Below are 14,885 nucleotides of genomic sequence, written 5' to 3' on the forward strand. Positions count from 1 at the left end.
AGACCGTGTAATGTGTAAGAAGATACCTTTCCTTCAGATTCCAATAGTAATCCTTCTCTGTTCTTAGAGAAATCAATATTTTCTCTCCTTATTTTGCATTGAGGCACTAGAGTGACTTTTTTCTGTCATTCCCTAACAACTTCAGAAATATAAACTCCTAATTGATTTCCAACATTGCTAATCACTTAACTGTAGCCTAGTACAGGTCTGATGCCTCATTTTCACCAATCAGTGCACTCAGTCAGGGAGCATATTTTGTACTCAACTCAGGACTTTATAAACTTTACATTTTAGCCTATTATCAACGCTTTTGAAAACAAGCCATTTCTTCTCCAGATCTTTATTAACAAAGAGTTTTATAGTTGGTTAGATACATGGTTCATTGAGCTAGAAAATTCAAAATTTTATGTTGTTCTCTGAGCACATAGCTGTTGAGGGAGGGCAGAGAACATTGATGCTCAGAAGTCCGGGGAATATGAGTGAGTCTTGAGTTGTGTGGTCCACTCCTCCCCATGATTTGTGACCACCTTTCTTTGCTCCTGTCCTTTGGTTGTGTGCTACTGTAGCTGTACCAGGTGGCAGCACTGCAGAAGGCAAGTCTACCTTTCTACTCATCTTGGTGTTTGCCATGAAGGGGCATGTTCTTAGCAGGTGGTGTATGTGTTTGCATAGCAAATGAACTGGTGAATGAACCATTCTCCCTACAGATGCTTGAGAAGGAAGAAACTAGGCATGAGAGGAGCCTTCTTGAAATTTCATGATCTGAGGTGTGAGCATGATGTATTTCCATAACACTACTTCTCAGGCACTGATAAAATACTAACGTGGCAGAAGTTCTAGTCATCTCCTCACCCTCTCTGTTGAAGTCATTACATCATCATTTCACCTGCTTCACCTCCTGTGGACACCTTACTGTGTCCGCTCATCCATTCTGTTATCCAGAGACCAGAGCACTGCCATATTCAGAATGCCCCAGGTCTCCTTGCATCTAAACCCACCTTCATTTCTCTGACTTCTTCCCTCGATATTTGAACTCACAGTCTCTGACATACCCTCTTCCGTGTGTCTAACACACACTGAGGCAGTCTCTCATGGTTTTCCCTAAACTGGGTTTTCTGCCAAATTTTGCTCTGCAGGAATTTGTAAATAATAAATTCCTAATGATTCATGTAACATGTAAATTGAAGCCAATCCCATATGAATTTATTGTGGTTGAGCTCGTTCTCTTTTTAAATTTTAAAAATGTGTTTCTGTTTTTCATGAAATGCTGCTCTGGCTAGCATGCCAGTATTTCAGGTGGAACGACAGTTTCACATGCAATGACAATAAGGAAGCCTGGGAAAGGATGGGGTTCAGGTACAGGGGAAGAAAGATATTTGGGAGAATTAAAAATGCCTCCTGATGGAATAGATTTGCTTCTGTAAAACACTAGGTTTGGGTATACTCCCTGAAGGATAGTGTGCATGCATTCTGCAGGTGAGAATGCGTGAGAGCTACGGCTGTGACACCTGACAGCACATGGACCACCTGCTCAGATGCTGTGGTTAAATGAGGGCCATCCTTCCTACAATTAGATTAACACCTTGTTATAGTTTGACGTTAGGCATTAGAATAGAATAGGTCTTTATTTAATAAAGCAACTTTTCTGTTTCATTTTAATTGGGGAAAAGACAACATGAAATTCTTTTTAACTAAGCACATAGCAAAAAATAATGGGTCTCCTTTCCACCTCTTTCCAGTCTTTTCACAAGTGGAATTAAGTTGGTGGTGGCTGATGGCCACTAATAAGGCTACTTCCCCGCAGGGCACATGGGTGCTTATCTCCCACTGGAAACCAATTCACCATTAATGTCCTTAGTGAGAAAGGTGTTGGTTGGTGTGGGTTGAGTATGTTTTAGGTTGTAAGCCTGAAATGACCTACTAACAGGGCTGAATCGGTCTGGTTCCTGGGCAGTCCAGTGTTGTACAAAGGAGCCAGGGTATTACTCAAAGGGCCTTAAAATAGCAGCACTTCCCGGCTTCTGGAAAAAGCGAGTGCCTTTTTGCCTCCCCGGAGGTATCTCCACATCTATTTATCCAGTGGTCCTGAACAAACACTCTGCCATATGTACATCAACTTAATTGTGAATAGTTCTTAAAAAGTATTTGTTTCCATGATGTTAAAAATTGGGCTTAAAAACTGAGCACATATACGGCCTAAATAATTTCAGACACCTGTAAGATTAAGATTTTCAAATTATTACAGAGATCTTAGGATTATTTCAGTTGAACTGGTTAGATATTTTCCACAATAGCTGTGGATAGAGAGGAGGTATTTATCTCTGGGAAAATATAACTCCAAATTGTTTTTCATTTGTCCTATAAATAAAAATTGCACACAGAGGAGCAAACCCCATTGAGGAAATTTAAAGACAGTTAAAGTGAGAGAAGGAAAACATGTGTTAGGACATTCATTATTTCACTTCATTAAGTCTTTACTGAACAGCTACCTTGTGTAAGACCCAGTGCAGGAAATGCAGACAGAAACCAGTCTTGGTTTTTGCCCTATGGGATATTGTGATCTGGTAGGGAAGATACTAGTAAGATGCTCACTCATATATTGAATGCAAGATAGGGAAACGAATAAGGGCCAGATGAGAGAAGTGGGGGTTCAGAAAAATCATTTGCGAGGTTCTTGAAGGACAAGTGGGATTTCAGTAAGCAAAGCTGTCGGGGTGGTAGCAGTGGGTGATCCAGAAGGAAGTGAGAAGGCATAAGCGATATTTGGGGAAGAGCAAATACTAGTATTCGGTTTTGGCCAGAGCTTCAGATATATGCCAAGGAGTCATGGGCAAGGCTTTTGAAAACCAGGTGGAGAATTTGGAGAGAACTACTGAAGGTATGGCTAGGTTCCCACTTGTTCTTTTGAAAGAAGAATGTGAAAACTATGTAATTAGGGAGGGGGACTAGCACAGTGATGATGAGAAGCCAAAGGGAAATACACAGTGGGTAGATCCAGTTGGATGTGGCCAAATGCTGCTGAATTGAAACAGGACCAGGAGCACGACTCTCACTAGATTCAGCATTTCAGAAGTGACATTTCATCGCTGGAGTTCCAGTTCCTAACTGGAGACCAACGTGCTGCTATGAAAACTGAAGCCCGATGCGGGGTGTGGGGGAATGGGTGACTGGGGAGGCCGAGGAAGGAGGTTTTTCTTTCAAGAAATTTCTCAGTTAAATAAAGGAAAGGGTGAGCGATTCTTGATGCTGTGAGCAGGATTGAGAGAGAACATCTTAAGAAAGCGGGATTGCTCACTTTGTGCTCTGATCACATCAGCTCACCGCTTCTCCATCAACTTGCTGGGACTCACCCCTACAGTCTGTGTCGGCCTCGCTTGGCGAGGAACACTGCTGAAAGGTTTGTAAGTGAATCGATAGAAGTAGCGTCAACTAACGGAATACCTGTATGTCGAATGTGGACGAGAAGGGAATTTGGAACGTTCCCTTTGTCTTTTGTGTCTTTCGACTCCAAGCAGGTCCATGCTCACTTTGACCTTTACGGGCAAGTTTATGCAGGAGACTTGAGTGCAAAGTCAGTTGTGCCTCAGTGAGGCCTTTGCCTTAAAATGGCCTTTGGACGTAAGGGTCTACGTGGTGCATGAGCTGATGCTTTAACATGGACATGCTGGTTTTCCGTCTTTACCCAAAACTGTAGTCTCAGCTGCACTCTTCTTGATGCACTCAAGTTCCCCTTCAGGACTTACTCCCAGATAGGACTCAACCACTCTACCTTTTCTGTGTTTTCTCTGTCCTCTGTGACCCTGGTAGTGCCATTGTCCTTGAAGATATCTTGCCTCTTGTAACCCACTTCAAGAAGTGGCTTGCTTGGCCAGGAGCGGCATCCCAGTGACCTTTAGCAGTGGCCCCGGTGGTAGACCGTTTTGATTGCCCCACAGCGGGCCTTAGACTCTAAGTGAGCGCCTCTACTTTTGCATGTTTGACTGAGTCCTGAGAGACAGCCAGTTTCTGCAGAGCCTTTGGTTAGGGAATTCCCAACCAACTCCAACAGAATGTTTTCATTTCAAAAGAAACCCATGATGGCAAAGCTGTTAAGTAGTATCCTGCTAAAGTAAAAACAGGTTATATTTGAGGTATTTGTTTAGAGTCTGAGCTCTCCTTTGCATACTGCCAGACTAATTAGATGTGTGGAAACTATAGCAGGTGCATTTGGCTGGGGCTGTGGGAAGGTGGCGGAGGTTTGCATTTAAAATCATGTACTGTTAAAATACCATAAGACAGGCCGTTCTGATGGTTCTTGCACAGCTTGCTCTCGCTCTCCTTCACCAGGTGTCACTAATCATCTCCTCCAGGGCTCACCTTCTTGAACTCTTACACTCTGGAGACATAAAGTCAGTATACTTTTGGCCCTAGAAAGCTAAACGCTCAGCAAGGGACCCCGCTTGCATCATTACTTGCTTCTGTTGCAGGCACCTCTCACAGACACCAGAGAGGTGTTATTGGACTCCCCCTGAGTCAGAGGGAGAGGGCTGTCCCCACTTCAGTTCTCGTCATGCTTGTGTGAATGAATTCAAATGAGTGACTCCAGATGACTGTGTTGTGATAATGAAACCGGACAGTGAATGGGTTGGGCTCCTGTCACTACTTGAGCAATTAAGCAGAGACAAGGTTGAATTGTATATGAGCGTTTTGTTTTCCAATATTGTTGGCAACATGGGAGAGAACCATTCCCACAAAAATCTGCTCCACCACCACCACCCCTCCCCCACTTAGGCCATCTGCTTATATTGGGTAGAAGGACAAAGATTACAGGCAATTTGGGCGGGGGGTTGCAAAGAGTAGGCGCTCTGGGTGGTTACATCTCCCAGGCAACAAGGATGTTCACCTTTCCATGATGACAGGCAGTTCTTGGATAAGGGGAATGGGCCACATTTCAAGGTTAACTCCCAAGTCTCGGAGTGTACAGTTCCCAGCCTGGTCAGATGTGCCTTCTTTAATCAGAACAAAACAATCTCAGTTCACAGAGCATGATTAATATTTCTTATAACTAATAGCTAGTCCCCACTATTCTATTTCTCCCTCCCACCCCAAACAATGAAGCCAATTTATTAAAGTTATTTATTAAGACAGTAAAACATGCAGATTTATTAAAGAAGCAAGGCAAGCAAATCTATCATCTGGCATAATGCGCTGATGGGCTCTCTTGGCTAATCCAAAGAGTGAGTGGAGTGGGGGGTTTCTCTGCCTTATGTATACTTTTCTGCCTATAGATTTTAAACTTCCTCTGCCAAATATCTTGGTACAGATTTTCAAGCCTTCCCGCCCCTGCAACTTTGCTGTGGCATCCCCAGAATTGTGAGAAGCACCAGCCAAGCCCCGAGACCGCTGGCTTTTCTGTGGGATGAGATAAGACTGCACTCTTCCTTCCCCTTCCTCCCTCCTCTCTGCTGCCTTTGGAGAGACATGTGTTCTCATGTGTCCTTGGTCAGGGAAGATAATGGCTTGTTATTTACAAGCCAGCTGCAAACTATCCAAACCACTTGGCCTTATTTAATTTTCTTGTCTCAGTTTCCCTATTTCTCCTGCCCTGAAATTTTCCTACCTTCTCGCTGTCCTGTAACACTTCCTCTTAACCGGGTTGAGCTGGGCCAGAGGAGGTCAGTGATTAAAAATAACCAGGCTGCTATTTCCGTTCACCAGCATAATAGACGGGACACAGTTTATTTTCATTGTTCTACAGTTGGATGTTTAGGCACCAGTTCCGGAGTAAATACAACTGTGAATTATGTGATTGGCTTTTGTCTTTGGCCAGTACTCAAGCCTGGATTTGTACAGAAAGCCGTTATATGTTGTGAGCTGATTTTTAACTTCACCAGATCTGTATTATTCTCTGCATCCTAAGATGGCATTAGCCTCAAGTTTGAACAAGCTATGCACTTCTCTCTTTTTTTCTGTGTTTGGGGGTTTGTATTTCAAGAACAAGAGATGGTGGGATGGGAAGAAATATGCCCTCAGGTCCAGGAAGCCTCCAGGCGATACAAATGCCGCAGGTCCCTGCACCAGATGTTGAGTAGTAAGTGTCTGTAGTTAGGGGAAGGAGGTAGAGGCTCGAATGTGCAGAAAGAAATGATGGAAGATTGAGAGTAAATGAGCAGCCCCGGAAGATGGGGAAGTGAGGCAGGTTTAGAGGATTGTTTTCGGTGGTTCCATGAAAGTGCCACTGGTTTCCCCCCTTCTTAGTGGAGCGTGGTCTGCTGCATTGGGAAAGCCTGTTGTGACACTTCTGTCTGTTCATGGAGCCCAGTAGAGTGGTTCAGGGATATTTTTGGATGTGACCTGCAAAGTGGCAGTATTGCAGGGAGGGCCAGTTTAGATTACAGAGCTGGAAGGGGTGGCCCTGAGCTGACATCAGAGGACACTCATGCTAGTGCATCTGATGGTTACGTAACCATTTCCAAATGTTCACACTGGAATTATTTCAGTAACTTATAAAACTGACAAGTCTATTTTAAGCAAATGTTTAAATAGTTCATCAACATCATTTTATTTTTTATTTTATTTTTATTTTTTTATTTTTTACAAACCCTTGTCTCGAGGGCTGACTCGACATCATTTTATGTAGCTGCTTTTTATTGTAATCACATATCATAAGATTTATTATTTTCAAGTATACCGTTGTTTTTAGTGTACTCACAAGCTTATGTGCCCATGACCACTATCTAATTCCAGAATATTTTCATCAACAACAAAAAGAAACCCAATACATGTAAGCAGTCAATCCCCATCCCCCTTCCACGAGTCCTTGACACCCACTAACCTGCATTCTGTCTCTATGGATTTGTGCATTCTGGACATTTTTTATAAATGGAATCATACAGGTGTGTCCTTTTTGTGTCTGACTTCTTTCACTTAGTATAACTTTAAACTTCATTCATGTTGTGTGTGTCAGCACTTTATTCCTTCTTATGGCTGAATAATATTCCATTGTATAGCTATACCACATTTTGTTTATTTGTTCATTAGTTGGGTTTTTTCCACCTTTTGGTTTATAAGTACCACTACACTAAACATTTCTGTACAAGTTTTTGTGCAAACATATGTTTTCAGTTCTCTTGGATAAATACTTAGGAATTGAATTTTTGGAGTATATGTTAACCTTGTGCTTAACTTTCTGAGGGACTGCAAAAGGCTTTTCCTATTTAGCTGGGTTTTTAAAACATCATGTAAATGTTGTTTTTAATCTTAGATTTAGCAGGGAGCAGGGTTGTGTCTTTAGTAAATCCATGTGACTGTTATGATAGCTTGATGTGGTCCTGAACACATAAGAACATCAGTGGATCCAGCTTGTCATCCAGCAAGTATTTACTGAGCATCTTACAGTCTGAGGTTGGAGAGAGTCCTTATATTAATGCTCTCTCAACTAAATGTATAATAAAACTGGTAAGTTCTCTGGAAAAAAAAAAGTGCAGGAAGTTCATTTATACTTGGGGGTAATGGTGAAGAAGTGGGTGTCCAAAAATTTTCCCCTGATAAAGTGGTGTTAACGCTGAAATCTGGAAAATACGTAGACGTTATCTAGGTGAGGAGGAAAAGAAAGAGTGCTCCAGTCATTGAAACAGGTGCAAAGGACTTTAAACAGGAAAGAGCATGAGCTTGGGAGAGGGCAGAGGGAGTGGTAGGAGGTGGTGATGGAGAGTAGGCAGGACCTGCTTCATCTAAGGCCTTGTTGATGTTTGAACTTATTGTAAGAGCCAACAGGAGCCAGTTGAAGAAGAGTTTTGAGCACGAGGTGAATAATATTTTTATGTATGTTTGTGTGTAAGGACATATGGTTACACATACATGGATACATATGGATACATCATAATACATAATTATTACTCATATGTAAAATCATTATATATAGTCATTATAAGAGAAACTAAGTTTGAAAGAGATTAAGAATAAATGCAGGAAACTAGTGGTGTGGCTAATGCAGACCTCCAGTTGAGAGATGACGGTTGCTTAAAATAGGGGTGCTGGTGTTGGTGATAGCGGAGATCAAAAAAATTTTGGCAGAATTTGAAATGCTAAGGTCATGAAACCAACAGGATATTTTTAGTAGTAAAAATTATTCTCAATTTTCAAAGTTTTTTTTCCCATAGTAGCAAAAAAAGTTTAAAAATAAAGAGATGAATGGTGAACAGGCATTAAGAGCATAATAAAACTGTCAAAAATCATAATACAGCATTGTTAAACATAAATTAAGTTGCTTAGCAAGTATTGCCACAAAAAGAACAACAAAACAATAAAAAAGAAACCCCACTAGAACTAATAAGTGAATTTAACAAAGTTTTGGGATGACAAGGTCAATGTACGAAAGTTTCAATGCACTTCTATATACTATCAGTGACCAGTTGAAAAATTGAATAAAAAATATCGTTTACAATATAAGAAAAAACTTATCAAATATCAGGAAATAAATCTAATGAAAGACCCCTACACTGAAAACTACAAAAACATATTTGAGAGAAATTAATGAAGGTGGAAATAAAATCAAAGATACAGCTTATCCATGAGTTAAAAGACTTGAGCCCCAAATCAAAATCCTGAGAGGTTTTGTGTGTTTTTTAAGAATTGACTATTTGGTTCTATAATTTATATGGAAATGCAAAGAACTTAAATATCCAAAACAATATTGAAAAAAACAAAGTGGGAAGACTTATACTACCTCTTTGAAGACTTACCATAAATTACAGTAATCAAGATGGTGTGTATTGGTGTGAAGATATGCAAATTGATCAGTGGAGTAAATACAGAGTCTGGAAATCTACCCACCATAGTGCCCTGTTAGTTTAAAGGGGGAAAGAAACATCTATTAAACAGAATCTCAGATATGTTGATTGAAAGCTCATACGAAAATGCATGCATATTGTGTGATTTAGTGTGTATGAGATACAAGACTATCTTCAGTGACTATAGTTGCCTCTGGGGATGGAAGGGGGGATTGTAAAGGGGCAGGAGCGATCTTTCTGGAGTTCTGTTTCTTGTCCCGAGTAGTGGATTCACGGGTGTTTAGTTTTCAAAGCTCATTGAACAAAACTCTGAAGATCTGTACATTTCATCACAAGTCACACCTCCATTAACAAAAGAAGATCTCACAGACTTGAGTCAGGTGACAGGTACCCTAAAGAAGGGAGCCAGGTTGGGTATAGAGCAGCAGGAAGCCATGAACACGGTGATAGGGCGGTGACCATTAAATACGTATGTATCTGCTGTTATGGCTTCTGACAAGCTTTAAGCGTGTCAGGCACTTTCCCACGTCATTTTTGTGGCTTTCTCCAGCCAAGCACTGTAATTACTCTAGATCAGCGGTTCTCAACCTGTGGGTCGCGACCCCTTTGGCGGTTGAACAACCCTTTCACAGGGGTCGCCTAAGACCATCCTGCATATCAGATATTTACATTACGATTCAGAACAGTAGCAACATTACAGTTATGAGGTAGCAACGAAAATAATTTTATGGTTGGGTCACAACATGAGGAACTGTATTTAAAGGGCCAGAAGGTTGAGAACCACTGCTCTAGATGCTGGAGAAAGCCCTCAGCAACACCAGTGATATTCCCCTCTATTAGTAATGGTTATTGTGGGCTCTAAAATGTACATTGGTTGTTTCTAATTCTTTATATTATTTTACATTTCCTTGCTGTCATAATTTTAAACCTGTCAAAATGGCTCCTGGTTAATTTATTTGAAGCTATTTATTTAAAACAGGCATTTCATCAGAAATAGGTTTTGATTAGTAGTAAAACTGTTCTTTAAAATGTGACTTTTTTTTTTCTTTCCAGTGTTGAGAAATGGTGCCTGGGAAATTGTACACTGGGAAAAGGTATGCATTGATTCTTACTTTGTTCCAGGAGAAATGCGTAATAGTAGATGTAATTTATGTCTAATATATACAAATGTCAAGAATTCCACTGATGTGAAAGCTGTCTGATAATTGATGTTGTAAGCATACATGGAGTCTTCAGTTAGTCACATTCATTTACTATTTCTGCCATGTGCTAGAAAGACTATTTTCTTGAAAAGTAATATTTAAACCTTTTTATTTCTTTTATGATTAATTTACTCACAAGACCTCTAATATGGTCATTAGTGAGTTAAGGCATAATTTAGCAAGTGTTGTCCAAGTGTTCATATGCTATTCAGACCTCAATTTTAAAAGGTAAGCAATTGTTGTTAGTTCTCCCTTAGCTCTAGAAGAACATTTAACCTCTAGTCGCCCACAGATGAATAGCCTTCGCACTTGGTAGGAGACTTTTGGAGTTGAGGCCACTCTCTCAAGGGGACTTGGGTCTGAGGTTGCCAGGGCAGCAGAGATGTGACCCACAGCCAGTGTATTGGTACGTCAGTGTGTCCTAGGCTAAAGGCCATGCCCCTGATTCTTCCTTGTGATGTTCAGTTACCTCATATCCCTGCCCAGAACAGGATTCCCTCTGAATTAATTGCATTTTTGTTATTAAATCTGTGGCTAAAATAGGGATTGGCCTCTCCCTTGCTAGGTATTTGGAAACTTACCACTCTCGCTTTGGTCGAACATAAAAGTAACAAAGAGGAAAATACCTTGATTGTGCTTTTCTTATTTCTGCAATAGTCACTCTTTTTCAGAAAAGCAATATTAAAAAAAGCCACCAAAAGTTCAAAATACTGTTTCAAAAGAGTGCCTTTTATGCTTTTGTCTGGCATTTGTGGATCTTAACAGTTTAGAGAGAAGACAGATAGGATATTATCAAGTATGATAAATTGAATTTTATTATAAATATATTTCCTTCATATAGTGTAGTTAACATAAATGCATGTCCTAACAAATTGATAGATCAGTTTCTTACCTTCTCATTTAGAGTGCTTATTCAGAAAAGAAATAGTTGTCAAGTAGGAGATAACCATCTACTACTTCAGTCTTAACATTAACCTGTTAAAATATCTTATTTTTCTAATAATCATTTCAAGATTGTGCTAATCTACCTGGATTATTGAAACTCTTACTTAATCAATTTTTTATAGGAAAAAATTAAATTACCAGCCCAAAATTACCCATAATGATAGCATTTCCAATTCTCTTGGAGATCTGTGCCATACTTCACATCCCACTTTGAGATGCAGAGCGGGGGTAGAACTTAGAGTGTTGCCAAAAGTCATCTAGCCAAAATGAACTGATGTTTACTCAATAATTAGAAGTAGATACTTAATTAATTAGAATTAGTAAAAGTTGGTTCAATGATGAATTCTCGATAAGTTTTCAAAAAACTAACAGCATTCTTTTGTTGACAATAACAAGATTGAAAATATAGTGGGGAAAAAGTTCTCATTCCCAATGGCATGTGAGATACTTACAAATAAACTTAAAATACATATGACTTTCGTAAAGAAAACATCAAAATTTTAGGTATTTAAGATTCACATAAATGTACAAATTTGTCATATTCCTAGAAAAGCTAAAAATAGCAGTTGTTTCAAACTATTCATGTAATATAATCCCAGAGAAATTGTTCTCTTCCTAAAGAGCTGACTAAGTTTTTCATCTTAATTTCAAAAAGTAAACAATTGAGAAAATAGAAAAAATATTTTGGAAAAATGAAGAAGAGTGTGGAAGGACTAATTATAAAATGGAAAGCAAAAATTATTAAAATCATGTAGATATGTTGCAAAAATAGACATTGATAAATAGAGTAGAGCCAGCAGTGAGACATCCCCTGAGGGGTCCCAGATTGGAGAGGGTGCATGCTGGACTGAGGGATTTCTCCCCGCCTCCCCCCCCCCCCGCCCCCCCCCCGTGCATGAATTTCATGCACCAGGCCTCTAGTCTATATAATAAAAGCCTAAGCGACCATTACAGTGGAATGACCAGAACGACCAGTCACTGTGATGCGCAGTGGGCAGATGCTCAATGCAGGAGCTGCCCCCTGGTGGTCAGTGTGCTCCTACAGGGGGAGAGCCACTCAGCCAGAAGCTGGGCTCACAGCTGGGGAGCGCAGAGGCAGTGGTGGGAGCCTCTCCCGCCTCCGCAGAAGTGCTAAGGAGCAGCAAGCCAAGCAGTAAGGAGCCACCAGGAGGGTGGTAAGAAGCAAGGGATCCTGAATTGTGAGAGGGTTGTCTGACTGCTGGCTTGGGCCTGAGCCTCCCCCCATGCCCAGTGCATGAATTTCATGCTCTGGGTCTCTAGTTGTTATATAAATAGGAAATAAAAGTTGACAATAAGTAAGAAGTACAACCTGACTCAGTGTAATATTCAACCTAATAATAAAAGTTGCAAATTTAAACAATATTGAAGTCTCATTTGCTATCCAATAAATAAAAACAAACTCATGTACTTCATAATTTTTAATTTTATGAAGTATTTCATTCACATGTTATTGTGGATGAACAGTTTGGCTCTTCATATTGAGAGTCATAAAAAAAGGATTCTGAGAATTTATCCCAAGAAAATAATCACAAAGTAAGGGATAACTTATATATGTGTAAAAATGTTTATTGTAGCGTTATTTATAATAGTGAAAAATTAGAATATGTGGATACCCAACAATAGGGAACTTTATAAACAAAGTATATGACATCCTGCACTCTGGTATATTTTATGACAAGTAAAAGCTATCATCTCAAATACTATAAAAAATTTTATACCATTCATTCAACAGATATTTATTGAGTGTGCCAAGTAGTGAGCTCACAGCAGCAAGCAAGAAGTGAGGGTTTCTGTGTCATAAAATATAATCATAGATGAAAAGAACAGAGCGATATATGTACACAAAGAGGCTGACTTTGTAAAAGTGGTTTATAGAACACTAAGTGGACAGGCATGAAAGCAGGCTTGCTTGTTGGGTTCGCCAGATTGTGGGGCAAGTCTTTTCTTTACCTTATGTCATATTTTGTGCAATTAAAAATAAAATCAATAAACCAAACCCGAGAGTCAGATTCCCATGCCAAGGTAATGTAATAGACCTTAGTGCAAATGGGCTTTAATTCAGGGTTCTTGCTTTCCTCTGACGTTCTAAAGGTGTGGCTACTGTGGTTGCTTTTTAATGGTTCTCAAAGGACCTACAAATTTGTCCAGCACACATCCCAGTCATTTATAGATGGGCAGACTTCAGCTCTCAAATATTAACAGTCATCTCCCCAGTTACTGGCCTAAAGCCTTTTCTCAAAGTTAAGTTGTCAGTATCTTGGTTTTTCTTTGAGTATTGCAATTACAAAGCCCTATTCAAGGCATTGCATCGCCACTCTTGAAATGTGAACAGCCATCTTCATTGTCTTTACCACAAAGACCAGTTCTTCAAAGACCAGTCTGCAGTTGAGACTGTTCACAGTTACAGGTGGAATCTTAGGGTCAAACTCATCCTTCTGGCTTTGTAGAGAAGCACCGTGTGGTCGGCGGTAGGCATGTGTGCAAGTCACTCTATAAAGCTGCTTTAATGCATGAAGTTTCCACCACAAAATGTATTACTTTGGATTCAGAATTTATATCTCCAAAATTCCCTAGTAGAAACAAATATGCTGAAGCCAACAATTAGACAAGGACAGATTTTAAAACAGTCTATTTTAGTTTGATAAGGTTACACTTTTACATAATCCTCCATTGTGATACTCATGTCAGTGACTTGAAAAGGCTCAAGGTTCTGGCCTAAAGCCCTACATATTTTTGTAACTGCCGTGTTTGGGGGATTAAAACTGCTTTGTCATGATATTCCCCCAATGAGAACTTGTGGTCAAAGAATTTTGGGCATCTTGACCTTCTCCTCTGCCTGTTCCTCTTATGCACACACCAGGCTGGGAGGGGGAATGCCACATTAGGAGCTCAGAACCCAAAAAGAAAAAGAGGCTCTTGCTTGTGTTCGAGAAAGTGATCTAAACCCTAGGCACCCTTAGGAGGAAGGCCGTTCCCTGCTTTCCTGAGAGCTGCCTTAGCACTCAGCGAGCCCTTGTTTTTCCTGGGCCACTGAGGTAACTACAATATGCCATATAAGGTGCTAATATTTTCTTTTCGTCTTCAGTGTAATACCCACAAGCCTTTCGTTGTCTTGCAATGAATACAAGTGTAGGAAAGCAGTGCAATTATAAATTTTCTTAAGTCTGTTAGACTCTTAACATAAATGTGATCCTGATTTTTTAAGAATGTAGTCCAATTGGAGAGTGAACGTGAGCCCACAGATAGCAATTACAGAACAATTAAGTGCTAACCTGGGTAGCATTCTATCTAAGTGCCTTGGCACAGAGAACTTACATTTCTTTAACTTGCTTTCAGTTGGCGCTATCGGTGTATTACTACCACACATTACTTTAGGGACCACTTTACACCTATACTAGCTGATTTTTATTTTCCCAGTTTTCCCTTTTTCTTAGGGAGGGGTTTTGGATTTCAAGGTCCCTGGCAATTTGTTGATTTCAGATGATTTGCTATCAACTCTAATACATCTCTTGTGTGTGTGTTTTTAATATATTTTTGTTGGTTTTAGGGAGAAAGGGAGAGAGAGAATAAGATAGAAACATCAATGATGAGAGAGAATCATTGATCGGCTGCCTTCTGCACGCCCCACACTGGGGATTGAGCCCACAACCCAGTGCCCTGACCAGGAATTGAACTGCGAACTCCTGGTTCATAGATCTATGCTCAACCACTGAGCCATGCCGGTCTGGCTCTAATACATCTCTTTTGATCAAAGCATCCAGAGCTTCCCTACCTGAATAACCAGCACACAACTTTCCTGACCTGTTCCTCCCCCAGAACATAAAGTAGCCAGAGTGGGCTGTCCCTGCAACAATTTCTCATTTGTTATTCCCCTGAGAATACCATTCTCTCCTTTTCTGTAGTAAAGTGTTATTTCAGGTTCAAGGAAAAGTAGGGAGGGGAAAGA

General features: G+C 40.2%; 1 protein-coding gene across 7 annotated transcripts in view; it reads left to right on the forward strand.

Annotated features, from left to right (window-relative positions):
• ATP8A1 (ATPase phospholipid transporting 8A1) overlaps positions 1–14,885 on the forward strand; it is a 205,900-nt gene that overhangs the window by 41,101 nt on the left and 149,914 nt on the right. For all 7 annotated transcript variants that reach the window (XM_070397382.1, XM_070397375.1, XM_070397348.1 and 4 more), the window contains one exon: positions 9,825–9,865. In XM_070397382.1, coding sequence (XP_070253483.1) covers positions 9,825–9,865 — 41 coding nt within the window. The remainder of the gene's footprint in view (positions 1–9,824; positions 9,866–14,885) is intronic.

The sequence above is a fragment of the Myotis yumanensis genome, unplaced genomic scaffold, assembly GCF_028538775.1.
Source record: "Myotis yumanensis isolate MYYU_CA2020_CCGP unplaced genomic scaffold, mMyoYum1.0.hap1 SCAF_1, whole genome shotgun sequence".
Taxonomy (NCBI): Eukaryota; Metazoa; Chordata; class Mammalia; order Chiroptera; family Vespertilionidae; genus Myotis; species Myotis yumanensis.